We start from the raw sequence: 22,303 nt of genomic DNA on the forward strand, positions 1-22,303 counted from the left end.
AATCGACACACAACTGGTTTCTTGTGTCAGTGCATATAGGTATAGGATTCTATCACTAGGACATCAGGATATAATTGAGAATGTCTGCATGATATACTTTGGAAGTACTGTCACCTATTTGGTCATCACGTCCAAGTGAAAGAATGTTGGATATACATAAGTGTCTTCCCTTGGTGAGCATGATTCGAATAGCAATCAAATTAAAGAAGCAGTTGCATACGACAACTGCACATAAACATTTATCCTATCATAATGGATAGAGATACAGGCGTTAACAAATAAGATGACAAAATTATCACTATTTAAACACAAACCTATAAATAGGTGATGGTTCTAATGATGAGGAGAATTAAAAGAAATCAATTGAGGTATCAAGAGGAGACCTTCTCTCTCTCTCTCTCTCTCACATACACACATACACACACACATACACACACACAAGTGTATCCTCTTTTGAGATTAGGATTGTGAAATTTTAGGGCCGTTTGGTAATAGTAACATATTGTTATTGTCCAATAAATCTACCTTAAAAAATGGAGCAGATTCATGGAACAATGTGTCATGAATCTGCTTCATTTATTGGGTAAATTCATACGATAATAACAATGTATTGGTGCTGCCAAATAGCCCCTGAGAGTCCAACTCGTTAAGCTAACAAAGTTGTAGAATGCAACCCTCACTGGCTGCCTATAAGGTTTCTTTCTTAACTAAAAAGTATCTCTTAACCTGGTTTTTCATATTTTAGCCACCTGTTGTGCACACGACAGAACCCGATCGTTGGAGACCGACACAAATGCAAGCATTTTCCAATCTTTCAGCCCGCCAATTCAGTGAATCACCTATCCAAGTGGGTTACTTGTGTGTTTGAACATCAAGATCTAAGGTTGGTCATCGGGTTAGCCCAATAAGGAATCGGGCTAGAGCTGGCCGACAGCTCGTGACAGTGGCCCGAGCCTGACCCAATTACCCAAAACCTGACCGGATCTGACCTGGTTTGGTTAAAATAAAAAAATATTTTTGATATAAAATAATATATAAACATGATTAATTATAAAATATATATAATATTATATATATACATATATCAATAAAATAATGAAGAAACTAAGTTATCAGGCTGAGTTAGGTTGAGTCGGGTCAGTCCCATTCGGTCTGACAACTTATTAAACTGGCCCAACAAATTGTCAGATCGACCCGACACCCAATTTGATCCTAATTGAATTAACGGTAATGGATACCCAATCCAATCCTATGCCCAGCACACCCATGCACCAAAAAAAACTGCAAGGTCGGTGCGCTTAACCACCCTCTCTTATTCAGGGGACCCGTGTGATGGGGCAGCGCGTTATTCGCCCATACATATAACCTGTCGCATCCGTGGTAGCCGTGTTCTTCTGTGTCTGTTTCCTGGAAAAGGAGGACGTGCCCGTCGCTCCAATGGATCCAATCCTTCTTACGGACAAGGAGAGCTCCGGCGCCTTCTGGCCCGTGGACGGCGACTCGTCGCTGATATTCCTAGGAACCGGCTGCTCGAGCGCCGTCCCTAACGCTAGGTGCCTCTTGCAACCGTCCTCTCCCCCGTGCGAGGTCTGCATGAAAAGTCTTTCCCTGCCACCGGAAAAGAACAAGAACTACAGGTGCATTTCTCCTTGATCTTCGTCAGACACAGTCTCGGAAAACCGTCTCTCTCTCCTCTCTCTCAGTCAGATGCTGTTATGTCGACTATTTTCAGCAATCTGGAAAATCAGTTGTTTCTTTGTGCCGGCATGGTGATGAAAGTTCGTGATCTGCTACGTTGGTCATTCATATTGAAGAATTAATGTTCCCTCTTCTTCTTGGACTATTTGGAAGTCCTTTTTCCGTTTTTGATATTTTGTCCTTGGCTGATTTCTGCGTCAGCACGATTTTCTTTCACCGTGTACGCGCTTTTTCTCTCTTGGTTTCTTTTCCCTCTTTTTTGTCACCTACAGAATAGTCTTCCTCGAGGATGACATTTTAAGTTATCCGTTGTTATTTATTCACATTTTCTAGCGTGATATTTATTCACATTTTCCAGCGTGATATTTATTCACATTTTCCAGCGTGATATGCACTGTAAACTTACCTGATTGTATAACTAGCAAAGAAAAGTTTCTTTCATTTCTCTGCGTTTAACCCTTGTATTTAATCGCAATCTTGCTATCCTTGTCCTATGAAACTGAGCTTTTTCCCTTGTTATTCTGGTTTGGTTATTTCTTATTGTTCCGCTCTTGGAGGTGTTTCTTTAGTATGTTAGTTTTTGACTTTTTTCCTTCTACAATTTTTAGTCTTTCTGCTATCACATCTTTCTACCAAATTATTGCATATTCATTTTCTATGAAATGAAATACTTCTTTTAGTTAGTTCCCTGTGCATTTGTATGCGGTCGTGTCGTGCAATTATTTCGTTTCTTTCTATCATGCGTTTGTTACTGGCGCAAGATATTAGTTTATGGTTCTCCGCAAGTCTCGTACTTCCTCATGTTCTCTAAATTCTTGGGGATTCTTTTATTTTAGTCCTCTTTATTTCTTAATTATGTTCTTCTGAAATTAATGCAAGTTGCTTCCAAAGCTTCCACTTCTCATTTTTGGGGTTGCAGTTAGCAGAAGTTCAATATTGTCATTCCTCAGTCATTAGCATAAGTTTTTTGGTTATTTTTGGTCAAAGTTTTATTCTAGTCATACGCATCTTTCACATAAAAGAATGTTGTGCATGCTAATTTTCAGCCTCATTTTGTTTACAGGTGCAACACGTCTCTTCTTATTGACTATTGTCATGGAAATAGAGAACGTAGCTATATTTTGATTGATGTTGGAAAGACATTCAGGGAGCAAGTACTTAGATGGTTCACCTATCACCAGATTCCACGGGTAGATTCTGTGAGTAACATTTTACATGGCTCTGTTGGTATGCATCAATGCACATGAATTAGTTCTACATGATTTTGTAACCTGCATGAACAACAAGAAGTGATTTTGTAATGAAACAAATGAAGAGACTGACTGCATAAGCCATGTTTCTGAATTTTCTTATAGCTGTTTTTTCATTTCTTAACAATGGTTATGGGATAGCATTCACATTGGAAGAATTACTTTTTTGCAAAATATAATTGTAGTTCAGGTTAAGAATTTTGATCTAGTATGTGTATTTGTTTTATTAAAAACAAGCCCATGCAGTCTAGGCAGCCTAGACGTCCACAATGGGTATGAAAGTGGCAGAAAAGAAATTAGCAAGCTAGCCCCTCAAGGAGAAAGGAGAGGCCAGTCCTTTCTTATGTGAATCACCCCTGATTTTCTTATCCTCATCCCTTCTTCATTTACATGTTCAGGCCAATGAAAATGAGCTCAGTGGTAATAGGTTATGAGCTGAATGGATAAGCCGATAAGGATTGTATCATGGCTTTTTCATGTCCAACTAGTATCTTATGACCTTGCAGAAGTTATGTCGACATAATTATACTTTTCAGTGGCACTTCCTACGAAGTCTTAACCTAGTCTCACACTCTCACTCTTCAACATCTGTCTTCCCTACTCTTCTTTCTGCCTCATGCTTCTCCATGTGGGGCAGGCCAACCATGGGCGCCTTGTACCCTGTATTCAACTCAGACCATCTCAGACCTCCATATTCTGTGCTAAAGCAATACTACTGAATCTTAGACATATTGTTGCTTTAGGTAGAATTCTATGCAAACGAGCAAGATAATGCAACAAGAGTTGCTTTAGCCTACCTTTCTCATGCAAAAAAAAAAAAAAAAAAAAGAATTGTGTCTTGGGGAGGTGCCTGGCTGCAATATAAGGAAATAAACTGTCAACTGCTTTGTTGGCCTGCTTTATGGGGGCTTGAGCTGCAAAGGCCTATTTGTGTAGCTTATAGCGCTATTCATTGGTGCTATTTGCTGGATTGGACCACTTTAGACTTCAAACCAGTGTTAGCCAATCAGAAGAACTGTTAGAGCTTGAGTGGCACCATGTACTTCGATCAGTAACCGGTACTTGTCATGCATTTTACTACATAGTTATAGGCATTGTCACATATATCGTGTATGGGGATTATACGGCGATGAATTTCTCGGGTATAATACGGAAAAGTTGTATATCTCGGGAATATCTTGGGAAAATCTCGACAAATTTTTAAAAATATTTAAAAAATTTAATAAATCCTGAAAATTATAAAAATAATAAATAATAAAAATATGAAAAATACCAAAAAATGCGCATGTGTTTTGATCTAAGATTTCAATTGTTCCATGTTTCAGCAGTAGCATATTGCTCCATGGAGCTAAGGTCCAAAATATGGAATAAACAAGTGTTTCCACGACTCTACCACCCGGTCAATTCTGTTCCACTTAATCCCTCTTTCACGGCCACATATCTTTCCGGCTAAGGAATGGGAAATCTTTCTCCTGGTGCATGAATCAAATGTTTCATTTCATCCGGGAAAAGCCATCTCTTTCTCAACAATGTCTTTGTCATTTGATCCAATAGCGTTCCGTTATTAGATAGGAACAGATTTGATAAATACTGATAACTCTCGGATAGAGTATTAGAACGGAAAGATCCATTAGATAATGAACTATTAGTATTAGTTCTAAGCCATCTCTGGCGATGAATCAACAATTCAAAGTGCTTTTCTTGCGTATTCTTGATCAACCAGCGTTGATATATAGATGTAGGAGAATTTGTTTGGGAAGTAATAAGTCCCTTTGACATCTCTTCATCTGCAAAAGATTCTCGACGTGAAAACACAGAGACAAAGGGCTGATCTTTGAATAGGAAAAAGAATTGATCTACACGTATAACATGCATTTTTTTCATGTTTTTTATTTTCTGGCGTTTTTTTTTTTAAATGCATTTTTTTCATGTTTATATGGCTGACTATCTTTTTGCATATTATACATGTTTTTTTCGAATAAGACGTGTTTTTTGTGACAATGGTTATAGCCATTACGTGATGAAGTTGTTCTTAATGTAAAGGGCCCAATAATATTATTTTGGACTTTGGTAATCTGTAATATGAGTATTTCAATGACATCTTCGTGACACCATACACCATGTAGGATATAAAAATTTCTGTAGTACATGTGTCAGATCACATCTCGGTGCTATCACATATTTAGTGGTGCAGTTCGTATGGGAGTTTTGTGTATATTGGAAAAATGGTCATCATGTTAGTTCTTAGGTCCTTGGTGATAGTAAAAGGCATGTGCAAAAGCATTCACTCTTGAGGTTGATGAGTATGTGCACATGGTATTCAGTCAAATCTCAATAACAGAAACTGGATTTAGGATAAAATTTCCTTTTATCAGGAAATTTAGAAATATTCATGTATATCAATTCAAAGAACATGTAAGAAATATATAAAGAATAATAATCAATGTTTTCAGTTTTTTATCGGCAAGATTTTTCTGGGTATTAGTCAGAAGGGTGTGTTTTCTCTGCAAAATGTCAGTGCTTCAAATTGAAAATTTAAAATATTAAAAGAATTATGAAACTATGAGTTTTCTACTATTTTTCTTACAAAATTGTGGCTGAGAAAATACTACATAGTTATTAAAATGTTGAAAAATAAACCCAAAAGAATTAAAATACGTTAAAAATAAATTTTGGAAAATTCATGAAAATCTGGTGACATATTCACGATGTTTGTTTTCCAGCACTGCACCTGCATCAACGCGATGTGGGTGCTGCCATGCATGCAGATATGCCTTCCATGCGCACCTGATTCTCACGGTGATGTATACACATATACCATGTTGGTTGGACATGGACATGGGTATGGTATATATATATATATATATATATATATATATATTTATGCAAAAATAATAATAAATTCTGCCAGCAAAAATGAATAATGCTAATTTGAAACATATAAAGTTCATATATGTTCTTGATGACTTATAGAACTACACAAAAATAATCATTAAGGTACATCCTTCATTCTTTTGTCTAAAGTCTAAACAAGAAGCAAGCAAATGAGCAGCAAACTACATTGTCCGTCTCCCAAAACTATGAATGCTAAAGTCCTAAAGGACAAAACAAATGTTAAAACTAAAAAACACCTACATTGTCTGTCCCACAATTTTTCAAGTGTACATGCAACATAGTGTGTGTATGTATATGTATATATATATATATGTATATATATATATAATGATGACTTTAGCTATCCAGAGTCACCCAACCATCTCACTAGAGCTGTCCATCTGAAGCAGATGGATGACTGAGAGAAAACATGGAGGAAAAGGTGTGGAGTAATAGTAGATGAGGAAAATGCCCATAACCTTTTCCTTTTTGTTTTTTTCTTAGTTGTCCATCATGTTAGATCGAACGACCCTAATTAGATGGCTAGGGGACACTAAAAAACTAGTGTCATCATTCAATTTTCTTATATATGTGTCACAAAAAAAATGCATTTTATTTGAAAAAAACGCAAGAAAAACATTAAAAACAAGTCAGCAAAAAAAGGGGAAAAAAACATGGTTTTTTTAATAAAAAATGCCAAAATGAAAAAGCGCAAAAAACATGTTTTTTTGCGTTTTATTCCTTTTTTCCATTTTTTCGTTTTTTGCATTTTTTCACGTTTTTTAATTACCAAATTTTTATTTTCACATTTTTACATTTTATCTTTTGTTTTTTTAACTTTTTAAAATATGCCAAGATTTTCCTGAGAAAAACAACTTTGCCGCTATGTCACATGGGTGCGGGTACGGGTATGGGTACGGACACGGTAATTTTGAAAATTGTGTGTACGCGGATACAACAAATTCTATATTCTCAAAAATGATAAAATGAAAAAAAAAACATTAATAGTTCACTCTTACAATATCGTAAGAAAGTCTCAAACAAAACATTGTTTATCAACATTGAAGGAATAAAACAATACACAATAGTTCAACAAAATCAATACTAAGAATATGTCAATAAGTTACCAAACACGCACAAATATGGAATTGGAACACCAAATACCACTTGTATTTTTAAAATCAATATGCTTTCACAGTTTGCTTTTAGAATCGTAAATTACAGTAGAATAACTGGAGACCGCAGATAGACTCCGAAGGCTGACTGCCCTGGTGACTGCAGATAGACTCCGAAGGATCGGTATTCCCTTGCCAAGTATATGTTATCTTTGTTATGTAGGTCTAGACACAACATAATTGATCACATTTTCTAGAGATCTAGCGCATGATTCCCTCGTTGATTATGTGGAAGATCAGGCAAGAGCTGCAAGACTATAACTTGCACGTCCACAAAAATAAAGTCCGCTAAATCCATCATCCATAGCATTGAGCAAACTTAAGGCTCAAGATCGACGGATTAGCCGTCTAATGTTTAAACAAAAACATCCCCAAATCAAAAAAAAAAAAAAAAAAACCAAATCAAGAAAATGAAACCCTAAGTTCTAATATCGAAAAGAAAAAAAAAACACTTACCTGCCTGCTACCGGACACCAGTGGATGTCGCTGTGGGTTGCCGGACATCGTTGTCACCGCCGGCCATAGTTGCGGTAAAGCTCTGCTGCAGAAAACGCCGTTGAGGCTGCAGAGCTCGACTTCAGTTCGATATAAAATTGAACATTTTTTTGGTTCGGATCGGGTCTGACCCAGACCCATACCCGAATCTACATACCGGCATATCGGAACGGATACGTGGGTTGAATACACATACCTGTGTCACGTAGCTTTGCCGTATTATACCCGAGAAAAACCTCACCATTTTACACCTGAAAACAATATTTGTGACAATATATATATATATATATATATATATATATATATATATATATATATTATATGCAGTGATTCATTCTGCTTATGTCTCTTTTTTCCTTCATATATTTTCTGTTATTCATGCTTGCTATGCGTTTTGCCTATCAGATACTATAAGTGTTCTTTTCACAAATCCAATGGAGTAGATGAGCTTCTTGGCTTTTTAGGCTCATAAAATCTAAGTTAGACATCATATTTCCATGGTTTTTTTTGCTATATTTTTACATTTTTGCGTTTATCTGTATGGTCAGGTATGGGGAAAACAAATTAAAACACTGGGAGGCATGCATAGTAGGCATGTTTGGGGAGATATAATATATTACAGGTTTTGTATATCCATGTATCATAATTATTGATATGGGTCTTTTCCACATCAAAAGGGAATGTTTGTTAGCTTGGGAGGAGGAGATGTATTATTCAAGAACTGAAGTATATTTTTTCAATGAACTTTATGAAAGGGTTTCACATGATTCTGCCGATTCTCCCTCTTGTCTTCATTGAGGAATTGGAATACATCTAATCGAAGAACTATTCATATAAATCTGGTATAGGGGCACCTCTAATCCCTCTTCGTTCATTAGTCATTAGTTCCGAGTTCGTCAGCGCAGGGTAGAACAGTTTGGTAGCTCGCAAGGCTCATAACCTTGAGGTCATGGGTTCAAATCCTCCTGCAATTATTCTGCATGGAGTCAACCATCCACTTTTATATTGTACTATATATGTGTGTGTGTGTGTGTGTGTGTGACATGGACGGGCAGCATTTATGTGGTTGTTATTGGACAATTTAACTGACCAAATATGTAACTTCCTGACCCAAAAATGATCCGAGTGCTTGATGGGGTGAAATTGACACCCAAAAGGTACGAAATATAATACAAGGTTGAAACTGGCTTCAGGTATGTATGAGGGATTCAACCCATTATCTACCATTCCTCGGTTCAGAAAAGCTATACACTACAAGGTATTAGGTAGATTTAACTCCATATAACCATCGTTCTTTTTCAAAATCTTTGACATATGGGATGTTGCAAAATGTCTTTTCGAATGTTGGAGAACGTTCCTGTTTGAACGTCAATAGAGGATCTATGCCATAAGTGTGGATGATGGGATGTTATATGATAATTTGACAATTATTTATTGTTGGTCATCCATTCTAGTGTGTTCATCATTAAAATCTCAGAATGTAGTCTCATGTTTGTGGAGAAAAAAGCAAGCATAGTTGGATAGTGGTAATTGATATAGTCCCTTGTGAAACTTTATCACAATACTATTTTCTTCAAAGGTGAAATATTTCAGTATACTGATAACTCTTTATGCAAGTGCAGGTAATTCTTACTCATGAGCATGCTGATGCAGTTCTTGGTCTGGACGATATACGGACAGTCCAGCCATATAGTCCTACCAATGACATTGAACCTACCCCTGTTTATCTCACCCAGTTTGCAATGGAGAGGTAAGTCTACTGGCCTTAGTGATGGATTAGTTAATGTCTTCCACCAGTTTGGTACCTGGGTAGATTAAATATAATAACATGGTAAATAGATAAGCACCTGCTATGTGCATTCAATTTCTCAGATTTAAAAGGAAAGCAGTCTTTTGATAATGATGGTGGATGCCCTATGTCGAGTCTTGACACAATATCCATGTTAAACAATGCTTATTAAATTCTGAATTGATTAATGTATGATAGTCAAAGTCATCTAATTGTTAGGTTGTATGTAAGTACTCATATGTGTATATATATATATATATATATATTATAGTATATATGTTCTGTTATTTTACAATTCTAGACATACATGTCACCTTGTGCATGTATGTTAAATAATTGTTGAGTGTATGATGTATATATATATATATGATGCAGGAAGACCCATCTGGATTGCATGGGCTAGATCTCTCTTATTCTACTAGTTTCATTTTGTTTAGTCAAGTTTAGTTCTTTTTCATTTTTTTGGGTTTGTGTTTGGATCCAAGATCGAAAAGTGCTAGATGGCCTATTTAAAGGGCACATTTACTTAACTTCGGTATTCGTGAAGTTGATTAATCAAAAACCCTAAATTCATTTTTTCATTTCCCTTGTTCAATTTCTTGCTTTTGTTCATTTTTGCTTTTTTGTTTAAATTCGTTCTTCCACGAGGATTAGAGTGAGGAGCTCTAATCACTACGTCTTATTGGTATTACAGTCCAAGTCCTTCCTCTGTCTGTGTTATGGCCTAAGACTTGAGGAGCAATCTGGCCATGGAAAATAGAAAAGAGAAAGAAAATGAAAGTTCTGAAATAAAGCTCTCGTTCTTTACCCAATCAAGTCTATGGATGATCTACACGACCGACAATTGTGCATGGAAGAGCAAATGCAAGAGAAACAAGTATAAGGCGAACGCAAGAACCAAGCTCATATGGAAAGAAACTCTAGCTGCTATGACAAAATGGCTAGATGATTTTGATAATAGATCTGAAAACCTCAGTAGCCTCAGGGGGAAAAGAAACAAGAGAGAATCATTCCAGTGGCTCCTGCCCAACGCTGGGCTTCGGCGACTAGTTCTCAGACAAAGGAGACAACCTTATGGCTGTTGGACGTGCTCAATTTTGGTTGTGGCTTTTGACAAGGCTGTTGGGCAGGTTGAGATATTCCTTCGTGTTTGACCATTTTGAGGTAATTTTCATTCCATAGATGAGAAAGTCTCTCCAGTCCCCCTTGTCCCCTTTCCCAAGCTCTTTGCTACAAATTATGCTCAATGACATAGAATCATGGAGTACTTCATTAAGAGTCAGGGCTTTTGGGGGCATGTAGACGGAACAGTAAAACAGTAAAACAGTCTTTAATAAGTTTGACAAAGCTTATTGATGGCAAAACACAAGAATTAGGTGGTCACAAAAAATAAAAAGTGATATTAGATTGTGAGAAAAAATATGAGGAATGAAAGTAAGACATCACAAGATTATCAATTGGATTCTTATTTGTGTGGATACCGCAAAATGAATGATGTATAACATACAAGGAAAAGTCGCTAAGCGAAGGATGTTGCTCATTTAACATACTATTAAGTTAGAACCCTCTTTATTTAGAAAAATATCCCTAAAAATTTTTGTACTCAAGTCCCCTTCACATCTATTTACTTATTAAATAGAATTCCCTCCAAGATTTTAGGAAATATTTCTCCTTTTTGAAAACCTAACAACATAGTAGTCTTTGTTGTAAATTCTTTATTCAAAATGATAAAGACTGGAAGTCTTTTTGTATGGCAATTGAATGTGCTTTCGTCAGGTAACATTGAAACTGAAAAAGGATATGTCTAGAAATGTTGTATTTTTTGGAAATGAAAGTGGTGAGTCCACACATGATTATGATGCCCTTTTGTGAATGGATAGATGATTTTTCCTTTTGTGACGTTGATATGCATTCTGTGGATGAAAATAATAAAAAATGAATTCTTGAATAATTAAAATGACATCTCTAGTGAAAATGAGCTTGTTAGAAGCATCATTACCTATAGAAGCAAAGCTCATCAATAGTCCACACCAATCCTTAGGACCTTAGGTGCCATAGAACAGTCAAATCACCACTAAAGTTTGTGGAATATGACTCCTTTTCCCCAAAATGCAGAGTTTGTGGCTATCCATTCCTACAATGGACCCATCTCTTTTACCAAATCCAAGAACCACTCACATTGGATAGGTGCTATGAAACTCAGCTTAAAGTCGTTGAGAACTCTAAAACCTGGGAAACATGCGCAAAATTGGAAGCCATGTGTGTAATTTGGAGTAATGGTGTGCCTGATGAGCTCTAAGATGGTTACTTGTATAATTAAACTGCAAACACATTCCTAATTGTGAATTTTGAAGATAGGAGAAAAAGTGGAATTTTTACCCATAAGGGGTAAAGTTTGAAATATATATATATATATATATATATATATATATATATATATATATATATATATATATATATATATATATATATATATATATATATATATATATATATATATATATATATATATATATATACATTTATAGCAAAAAGGGGATTATTGGAAGTAAACCAGAACAATGGCAGTGGAGGGATATGGATGTAACTTGGGTGTTTTGAAGGAACTTTTGGAGTAGTTGATGTTGAAATATTTGAATTTTTTTCTTAAGAAAAGTATGTATAATATGTGTGTGTGTGTGTGTGTACGTTTATATATTACATTGGTTAAAGGGGAGTGTTGGAGATGAGTGTCGTACTATGGTCCAAACCTGTCTGACACTCATTCCCCTTTTTCTCGACTAAATTAGAAGAGTCAAGAAGAAGAGGGAGACAGCATGGCCAAAGAAGGAAAAGGGTAGATTGAGTGAAGAAAGAGGGAACCAGAGTGAGGGGGAGAGCGTGAGAAGGAGAGGGAGTGGGATGGGAGAAAAAGAGAGAAGCAGCACTGCACGGCAGCAGTAAAGAAGAAGGAGAGGAGAGAAGAAGGAAGAAGGAACAAGAAGAGGAAAAGAAGAAGAGAGAGAGGGGTAGATTCTGCATGCTGCAGAATGCAGTCGCAGTAGTGTAAAGAAAAAAAAAAGAGAAAGAGGGAAGAAGAGAGAAAAAAAAATGAAGACAGGAGGCTGCTGCCTCTGTTTTTGCCTTTTTGGACTATAAGAGAAGAGCGGCATTAGTCAGCTTACAGCAGTCAGTTGCTGCATAACAACGAAAAAAGAGGAGAGAGGAGAGGAAAAAAAAGAAAGAGAAAGGGAAGAACAAAAAGGGGAAGAAGAGGGCAGTTGACTCTTGCTGATGAAAAAGGAAAAAGAGAGAGATTATATATACATATATATATACATAAAGAAGGGGAAGAAGGAGAGGAAAAGCAGAGGAAGAGGAAGGAGAAGAAAGGGGGTAGTGGCAGCAGTAAGTGGTTGCCATTGAAAGTGTTTGAACTTTAAAATTTGACTGGATTAAAACTCACATTGAAGGCATGGTAGCTTCCCAGTTAAATTCTCACCTAAAACTTTCTTAGAGCTTCCCAATTAAATTCTCGCCCAAAACTTGCTTAGCAAATTGTAGCCTTTGATTGAATCAATTGAGTGTGGATCTTTGGTGAAATATTGACTGTTATGTGAACATTAACTATCCATTTGAATGTAAATTTGGATTGAATACACATATGCATGTGCATATAGTTTGATATCCATTTAGAACAACTGTAGTCATGTCTACAACTTGAGATGGACTCTTTAAGCACAAGGACAACTGTTTGCCAACCATAGATGGTGAATACTCTTTGTTGTTTGGATGAAATGATCATGAATTCAAAAATTGATCCCACTATAAATAAATTATAACTCCTAATTAAGTTGTGACTAGGTGTTAGGGGAACCTAGTGTATGCATATCAAATTAGAAACACCTTTCTTAACTGTAGAATTTAGTGGAAATGGATAGCAAAGGCCACCAATAGAATTGAACATATTGAAATGATTGATTGATAGGGTATTATGTTGTGATAATGTAAAAGAGACTCGACTAGAGTACCGTTTAACCATTATGATCCCTATTTGATGTTGTTTAAATTATGAACCATTCTGTGTCAACAAAATGGATGTGGTGTGGGTTTATTGTAATGTGTTGAATAATATTTATTTGTCTCTATACTTAACAAGTAAAATTAATAAACGTACTATGTGTGATTGGCCAGTTGGATAGGGCACTCATGTGGGTGTGCCTTATCTTCTCTACTGGCTGGCCTACTTGAATGGTAGGTGATGCAAGGCCTTAATTTATTATGTCATACTATGATTTAGAGTAGAACATTCCTGCCTTCCCTATATGTGTATCAAACTATTTTGGACATGTGATAACTTGTTCAAATGGTTTTAGGGAGGGAACATGGGGGACACAAAATGTCTGGGGCACACTATTCAATCTCTTTCTCCCTCTCCCTCTCTCTCTGTATGTGTGTGTGTGGGTATGTATGTTGTTTGGTGCCTTATTCATTTACATGTGTTTCTTGTGACTTACCGCTCACATTTGCAGTTGAAGCTGTCCTTTATTGGATGTAAGTTCTTTACACTTGTTGCATCTGAGGTCCTTCTAAATGTGAATGGTCTTTATTCCTGATTTCATGCTTGACTAAGCTAATTAAATCTTGAGATAATGCCTAGTTTGGTTCTTTGATCATTATATTAATTAACTAATGACCATGTCCCAGCATATTTCTTATAATTCATTGACTTTGTTGCTCGTGTTTTGAAACAGTGTTGCGATAAAATTCCCCTACTTAGTTAACAAAAATTTTAAAGAAGGCCAAGAAATAAGGCGGGTGTCTCAGCTGGACTGGAGGATAATTGAGGGCAACAGTGAGACGCCATTTGCATCATCAGGCCTTCAGTTCATTCCACTGCCGGTTACTTCCACAAATTCTCTTATGAGCCTGTTGTTTCCTAATTGAGGTCCTCCTGATCACATATATTTGTCCTTTTTTTTCTTTATCTTAATGTAGGTAATGCATGGAGAGGACTATGTTTGCCTGGGTTTTCTATTTGGGAAAAGATCAAGGGTTGCGTATATCTCTGATGTTTCAAGATTTCCTATGAGCACAGAATATGGTACACCAAACACATTCTTTGTGCTTCATTAGCCAATGTTTTATGAACTAAATGAAAAGACGTTTTTCTTTCACAAGACGGGATAGGCTTCATGGTCAACATCATTCTCCATGCAGGCATGAGGCATGGATTAAAACTTCAGTATTTTTCTTTCAATGTTATGCATTTACAGATTATCAATGGGCTTTGCAGTTATTTCAAAGTCTGGAGCAGGACAGTTGGATCTTCTCATCTTGGACACTTTATACAAGGTTGATTACTACCCTTGTTGTACCTCAACATGTATAGATATTGTTGTTTGGCTCAAGTTCTTGCATTTGATACCAGGGCAGAATATTTAACATTCATGAATAGGCTTTCTTGATTATGGGGTATTTAATTTCTGTAACATACTTTTGCTGTTGCTAACGTTTTGCTGACTTTCCTCCTCTCTTTCTCTCCCTCTCCAGAATAAGCCACATAATACTCATTTATGCTTCCCTCAGGTGCTCTCTTTCTCCATCTCTTTCTCTCATTGTCACAACTATCGTTCTCAATTTCTTAATGGTGAGATTTTCTTTGGGTTTTTAATGGCAAAGTTGTTTTTTTTTTATAAAATCTGTTATGTAAGTAATTAAAGCATAGTTTTATTTGTCTACTTGTTTTTAAAGTTTTTATGAAGGTGACTTTAATCTCATCCAAAATTCAAAATTTGGTTCAATAAAATAATTTTTTAAAGGATGAGAGGTATGGTTGTCCTTCTTAAAGGACGATAATCGCCAATCCTAGTTGTCCTTTAAAAAGGATGGTCATGCCTGTAACCTTCATTAAAAGAATTAAAAATATTTTCCAATAAAACTGGATGTCCTTTATAAAGGACGTCAGGTTTCTTGTCCTTTGAAGAGGACTCTCTCCCTTAGAGAGAGAGAGAGGAAAGGAGAAAAGGAGAGGGAAGAGGGAAAAAGGAAGCAAGAAAAGATGGGAGAAAAAAAAAAAAACAGTCAGCCGCACCCGATTTGGTCACACCAAGTACGGGTGCCATGTCGGGGCCTCCCCACCCACACCCGCATCAATGCAGGTGTGGCGCATCTGTGTGACTTAGATCTGTGCTATTAAATCAAGTGGAGTCATTGCCTTTTAGCCTGCATGATGATAATACATGATCTTGGGGACATGATTGTCTCTCATGGTACACTAGCTTGGGTAACACCATTGAGTCTCTCTCTCTCTCTGTACATAGTTTTCTTTAAAATATCATGTTAGAAGGAGTGAATTCCAAAAAACAGAAAAGAATGTTTGTATATTTTGCTTGTGTGATATTTACTTCTGTACTTTGTGTATTCAGTTTGGTAGTTGTTATAAAAGAATTAGTGAGGACCGTTGTATTTTCCTTGTTAGACCCTTGATGCAGTAAAAAGAATCTCCCCAAAGAGGGCTCTGTTGATTGGGATGACTCATGAATTTGACCATGACAGAGACAATAAAATACTTGCTGAATGGTCAGAAAGGTAATAAATTGTGAACTTCTTGTCTCAATGTTTACAAAGTTTAGGTAGATGAGCTACGTTAACGAGATACTTCAATCTTTAGGGAAGGCATTTGGGTGCAACTTGCTCATGATGGGCTCAAAATATCAATTGACTTATAATAAGTAAGTGATTACAGTCTATTTTACATGAAAGTCAAAAAATACTTTTGTTTACCTTTGTAATGGTGTTGCTTTTATGTTCTATACTTGTTCTGTACTGGCTCTTTCCTTGAGACATTCCCAAATAATTGTGCTTTTCAAAAGTATTGCAAGAAGCGGCAAAGCCAGAAATTTCAGTACGAGGCACCTGTGTACTACACAGTCAAATGAAAAAAAATCTTATGAACTGAAATAACCATTTGCATAGAATAATTTTTCGATCTTTATGTAACATTTTTTCATCTGTGTCTGAATTTAAAATATTTTAGTTATTTGGTTCATTCTTTCAAGATATGTGTTATTCATTTGCTAGACAAGCTATACCCACAAGTTCGCTTTACTTATGGGTAATTGAAGCTGAAGGATAAAATAACAGGAACTTGGCAATGAACTAGAATGAAAATATACATAGAAAATAATGTAACTGAGCAGTTGAACCGTTCAGGCCACCTTTCTTCATCTGAAGCAAATATCATGAATTGTGTTGCAACATGCTAAGTAACTCCTTTTTTATGCTATCAGAGCAACAAGCGCAAGTAATGGAAGTGCACCAAATGTTTTTGTAAATCTTAGCAAGAAACAGCATATAACCAAGTAAATGTCAAATGCATTCTATTAAAAAAAAAAAAGAAAAAGAAAAAAATAATTATGTCAAGCTACCAAAATGAATTGCTATTATTCTTGTCTATCACTAGAGCATTGGCACACCGATGAAAATCCCTAAGATCAAAACATGTTAAGGAGGCATGTAATACCCTAAAAAACATATAGTACCCTAAGGACAAAAAGTTTGATATTCAATAGAAAAATTTAACGGTCCTAACTTCAAAAAATAAAAAGAAAAAAAGAAAGAATACCTAACAATAATACAAATAATGCCCTGAAATATATAAGTCCCTAAACTCTAAGGAACAAAACTCATTATTCAACTGAGAAAAAAAATTGATGATTAATGACTAAGGCATCTTGTATAGAGAGAGAGAGAGAGAGAGAGAGAGAGAGAGAGAGAGAGAGAGTAGGCAAGCAATCCCCAATGGGTGTTGATGATGGTGGACTAGAAAGCATTCTTGCATGTTCATTTATAGTCTGGTTGCTTTTAAGCAGGTGGGAAAAGTTGTAGAGTGAAAATGGGAAATGCCTCCTTGTTGAAATTGAATACCTGAAACTATTTCATTTGAAACAAAGAAGCAAGGTGAGTGCTTGTTGTTCACCCATCATGTTTTGGAGCCGCTGATCTACGTCCAATATGAGCTGCCCTAGTACATCGCAATTCTTCTCCGTTGACTTCATTCGACTGTTCATGGTTTGACAGGTATCCTCAGATTGCTTGCGTAACGACTCAAAGCTGCTTAGGTTTCCTTTCCTGCCATGGCATGTGTGGACGATGCTTAAGGTGTTCTGATACCAGGATGATAGATGTCGCTTATCACCATCTAAACAGAACTACATAGATAACAAGAGATTAACAAAAAAAGACGCTTATGTTTTAACCATAAACCATGGGATTCACTTCATTAATTTCACAAATGCATTTGAGTCTTGCTCTTACATATTTATATCCCAGTACCAGCGTGGTCTTTGTAGACCCGACCCTATTTATTCCATCAGTATACCGATTTTTCACGTCCTATCCAGACCTGAGAGACTTGTACTATCAGTCATGTTCTATTTTAAAGCAGCGGAAGACAGTCAACATTGGAGCAGACAAAGATGGGGGAATAGAAATAAGAAATTTTATCACAAATTAAATTAGGGCAGACAAATAAATGAAGAGAAAGATTACCGCAGAAATACTGGATAAAATCAAACATTATTGAGACGCAGAAAGAGGAGAAGAGATAAAAAGAAAATCAGATTTAAAAAGAGTTACTTGATCTCCAAAGACCATTCAGTTAAGGAACAAATTTGCTCTGATACCATGTAAGCAATCTCCAAAAATATTCACTATGGTAAAGAATTGAGAAGGAAGAGAAAGAAGATTGAAACCACGTCTCAATAGATCTGACATTTGAGTATTGGATTAATAAAAAGGGCAACACACTTTTACAGATGTAACCTTGGACATATTTGGGTATTTACAAAATGGTATGTGTGTACTTTAATAGAAACAACAACAAGAATCAGATCCATAACCGATCCAGATCTAATAGTAATAAAATAACGTCTTAACACTACCACCTTGTTGATATATGCAGATGATATTGTCATTGCAAGAAATTCAGATGATCATATAAAAGGAGATGAAACTGTTGTTAAGAGATTCAAAATGAAGGATCTTGGAGATCTACAATACTTTCTTGGAGTTGAACTTGACAGGAAAACAGATGAAATGACTTTTACCAAGCAGAAATATTTAATTGATGTTCTAAGTAAGGCAAGAATTTAAGATTGTAAACCTCTAGCCACAACAAGTATTTTGCACCAAAAATTAGCGGCCCAGTATGGAGACTTGTATGATACTGCATATTGCAGTCCTGTTGGCATGTCCAATACTTAATTTGACATCTAGATATTGTTTACACGGTTAATCAGGTTTCACAGTTCATGCACGAGCCACAGACTGGACATATGGAGGTAGTTGGACAAATTTTGAGATATTGATGATTAGGGATCGATTGGTTTATCAATACACATTGCCACAGGAATGTAAGCATAAGTTTATTATCTACTGTGATGCAGTTTGGAAAGATGACAAGAGATCAGCCTTAGGTACTTGTGTAATTATTGGTATGAATTTAGTCTATGGAGTTGCATGAAGTGTAGATCAATTGTTGCTGCACCACTGTCCACTAATGTCACTTGAATTCGACTTTTGTTGGCATAAGTGGGAGAAGGAATTTCCTGTATTCTCTTGTTATGACATGTCAGTGTGCCATAAACATGCCATTCAATCAAGTCTACCATAGCTGTGCCAAGCATATTAAGATTGATCAGCACATAACAAAAAATTGAGGAAAAGGAATAAGTGCCTTAATTCATCAGCATTGAAGATCCTGTTGGCCTAACCAAAACAAATATTGGATGCACTATGTAACACGGACGCCTTTATTTGGGGGAAGTACCTACGTTGACATGGGTTTACGTGAAATACTAGTACTAACTTCATGTCGGACATGGTGAGTGCGGTCAATGTACCCAAGGCAGTGCCTGTCCTTTTTTTGGACTTGGTCAAAATTGACTAAGTCCAATTTTGCTTTAGAATTGAGGCTTCTTTTTAATCCTATTGTGTATATATGTATGACCATTGTTTGCTTATATTTTCTTTGAATTCCTAGATAATACAACTGTTGTTGTGGTCACGTATGTTGAACCTTCTATGTTAGATGAACTGAGCTTATTTCCCCATCATCATCCCATGATTGTATTTCGTACTTTGTTTATTAGTTTTTTCATAATTTATAAGTTATGAATTTTGAATATATATATATATATATATATATATATAGAGAGAGAGAGAGAGAGAGAGAGAGAGAGGAAATTGAAATCAGTCGGCTATCTCTATGGCCGAATGGTTATTTTTTTTACGCTAAAAACCATGACTAAGCAACTGGCCATGGCAAATGCACCATTTGCAATGGTTTTTTGTGAGACAAACTAAAGAAAAGGAACCATCTGTCTACAGAGGTAGCCGGCTGATTTTTACATGTATATATATTTTTGTGTGTATGTGTGTGTTTGTAGCCCCATACCTACTTGCTTTTAAAAATGCTTTGTACCTTTATCAGCACCCATACTCGTATATATGTGATATAGTTAAAGCAATGTTGTAAAAGGCGTATCGATCAGGCCAACCTATATGTGTCGTAAGCGTATCATAATTCATCAACATATCATAAATTTATTTTTTAATTCACAAAAAATCAGGAAAATTAGATAAAAATTCAGAAACCTCTTTGAAAACAAAAAGTGTTCTATATAAAAAGCTCATTACACACATAATGAAGATTCATGATTTATCGTTCATAAGTATCGACACATTAATAAAATAGTCTAAACTTTACATCACATCAATACATATAATCTGTAGTCATTCACTGTCACATGAGAATTGAAATAATGTTTATGATTAAAATTTGAATAACATCATGGTTATTATCAATTGATACAATAACCGTTATCTTCATCTTCATCCTCATCCTTTCAAGCTTGTGATTTCTCCCTTAAGACAATGATTTCTTGGCGATTTCTTTTTAAAATGGTAAAAACTCACCCTCCCACAACTCTTAGAAGCATTGAAAATGAAAGGGGATAAGAACTTTTTAAAAAAAAAACCTCAAGCAGAAATGGGTATCAGACCCTTTTTTGAAAAACAGAGCTGTATTGTAAATATGATATGGGGGGGCTATATTGTAAGATAAGATCAATACAGGTACGATACACATGCATTTTTGTGTTTCATGCCCATATCATGTAGGCTTTTCCGACCTATACAATATGTATAGTAAGATACAGCTGTGTACTGTAAAATGCAAATAACACCGAGTTAAAAGGCAAGTTCTTTGTGCTTCAAAACCATGTACAACTTGAAGGGGTGTGTATAAGAGCACTCTTGTTACTGTAATCTTACTCTGTACTATTAAGTCGTTGTGCCTTATAGTTTCATTTTTAATAAGATTAGGGCATCCCTAGAATGTCTGTGTCGGCCGTTTTACTGCTGGGTAAATCCTTTTCTATACTGTCTTCTCTTCTTCCTCAGTGAGAACAGTTTTGGACATGAAGATCCAACGATACACTGTTGTAGTTATTTTACAACTATCCCACTTTGCCTAGTTTGCACAATCAACCAACTGCTTCTTCTTCTTTTCTGTTAAAATGGCTTCAAGTAAAGTCACATAATGGTTTAAGTATTGCCTGGTTAAATGGTAGATTGGTAGTGAATTATGTTACTTTTCCTTCTTTCAGTCATTTGGTTTGAGCTGTCTCAGTGCCGGCATCCATCACAATATTAGTTAATTGAGATGGCTTGCTTAGCAAATGAGGGAGTGTTCCTGTTTTCACGTTTTCTTTGATTTTGAAAATCTCCAAGAGAAAAATATGTAGCTCATGTAGTGGCATTGGTAATGAAGTGCTTCATGATATAATCCATTGCACACCTTTTCTTTATGCTCTCTCTCTCTCTTTCTCTCTTGTTTGCACCGGTGTCGGTGTCTCATCTCTGCGAACACATGCACACAAAGACAAAATTAGTTCCACCTTCCCCATAAAGGAATGTCGAAACTAGAGTTGTAAATTTTGAAAGTCAGCCAGAAAAAAAGACCCTTTTATATTAGTTTCTCCTTTCCTCAGATTGTGTTAAAAACTTAGTAAATGTCAGAGCAAACCGGATTGCAATGAGCCCTTTAGGTTAATATCCTGGCCACTTATTTGGAGACGTGCTCAATCGTAAGCTCTTGGGGTGGCGGAATGGTTGCAGTTTCTTTATAACATACCACAAATACGCTGATGAATTCTATATTAGGTCTTCATGAATATGTTAGTTTATTGGCCCAACATAGGCCGCTATGCTTGTACTCTGGCTCAAAGTGGATGTTTTTCGTGTTCCAGACTCCACGAACGAGGCACTTCCGAGAGAAAGTTAGGTTGGCAACATTCTTTTGTAGTCCCATGGCGTCATGGCGAGCATATGTCCTACCCTCAAAATGTAGAACAGCTATTCTTGTACCCTCTCCCCATCCTACTCAAACGGTGATTACCCCTTGATGTGGACGATGAGAGTGAAGTGTAATTTAGCTGATGTTTGTCCTTCGATATTGTCGCGGAGGAAAAGTGCTTGGGTTCAATTATTCATCCGAGTTTTAATGTCATATAGAGAAAGTAGGCTGCAAAAATTCCTGCAGGAAACACCGGTCAAAACTATGATAAATGACTGCTAATTTGGCACGCCTCACATTTTGTTGTCCGTGGATGATTAAATGCCATCTTTCACAAATAGACGGTTATGAGAACAAGCATAATCCATTCATGTGCCAACATTTCCTCGAGCGGGAAAAGAAAAAGTGAGATCTACTTGTTCGTTGTGTCAAAATGAAAGCTCTCTCTCTCTCTCTCTCTCGCTCTCTAAGCTGCATTATTTTTGCAAACGAACCCGTGTTTCTGCAGTATGGCAACATAGAGACTAGCAGATGAAGTGCTTTCAAGTAGGCTAATCTGGTGGTTTTCATTCTGAAACCACAGCTTTAGATTTTGGCTAGAAGGAACAAAGGTACGCACACTCTTTAAGGAGATAGCTAAGGGTTGAGGCTCGTGCTATTCTCCCAGTGCCTATCTCTCTCA

At 36.2% G+C, this 22,303-nt stretch overlaps 1 protein-coding gene across 4 annotated transcripts; it reads left to right on the forward strand.

The window, feature by feature from the left end:
- The first annotated feature begins 1,348 nt into the window (after positions 1-1,348).
- Positions 1,349-21,666, forward strand: LOC116267795 (putative hydrolase C777.06c). Of its 4 annotated transcripts, XM_031649699.2 has the most exons (10): positions 1,350-1,637; positions 2,762-2,897; positions 9,115-9,242; positions 14,015-14,162; positions 14,259-14,364; positions 14,557-14,615; positions 14,814-14,849; positions 15,742-15,851; positions 15,934-15,994; positions 21,575-21,666. In XM_031649699.2, exons 1-9 carry the CDS (start codon positions 1,438-1,440, stop codon positions 15,989-15,991), a joined length of 981 nt encoding a protein of 326 aa, XP_031505559.1. In that variant the 5' UTR covers positions 1,350-1,437; the 3' UTR covers positions 15,992-15,994; positions 21,575-21,666. The 4 variants fall into 4 exon arrangements, 3 of the variants coding, with proteins under 3 accessions (XP_049931258.1, XP_031505559.1, XP_031505558.1); XR_004175674.2 differs by lacking the exon at positions 21,575-21,666 and having other exon boundaries at positions 14,814-14,910; positions 15,934-15,971; XM_031649698.2 differs by lacking the exon at positions 21,575-21,666 and having other exon boundaries at positions 15,934-16,309.
- Positions 21,667-22,303: the final 637 nt, after the last annotated feature.

This window comes from Nymphaea colorata, chromosome 14, assembly GCF_008831285.2.
Source record: "Nymphaea colorata isolate Beijing-Zhang1983 chromosome 14, ASM883128v2, whole genome shotgun sequence".
Classification (NCBI taxonomy): domain Eukaryota; kingdom Viridiplantae; phylum Streptophyta; class Magnoliopsida; order Nymphaeales; family Nymphaeaceae; genus Nymphaea; species Nymphaea colorata.

Bases quoted from the DNA above. Each gene is read 5' to 3' on its own strand.
- LOC116267795 (XM_031649699.2), top strand. From the start codon at position 1,438: ATGGATCCAATCCTTCTTACGGACAAGGAGAGCTCCGGCGCCTTCTGG. The intron at 9,243-14,014 runs GTAAGTCTACTG...GTTTTGAAACAG, and splicing joins ACCCAGTTTGCAATGGAGAG to TGTTGCGATAAAATTCCCCT. The intron at 15,852-15,933 runs GTAATAAATTGT...TTCAATCTTTAG, and splicing joins CTTGCTGAATGGTCAGAAAG to GGAAGGCATTTGGGTGCAAC.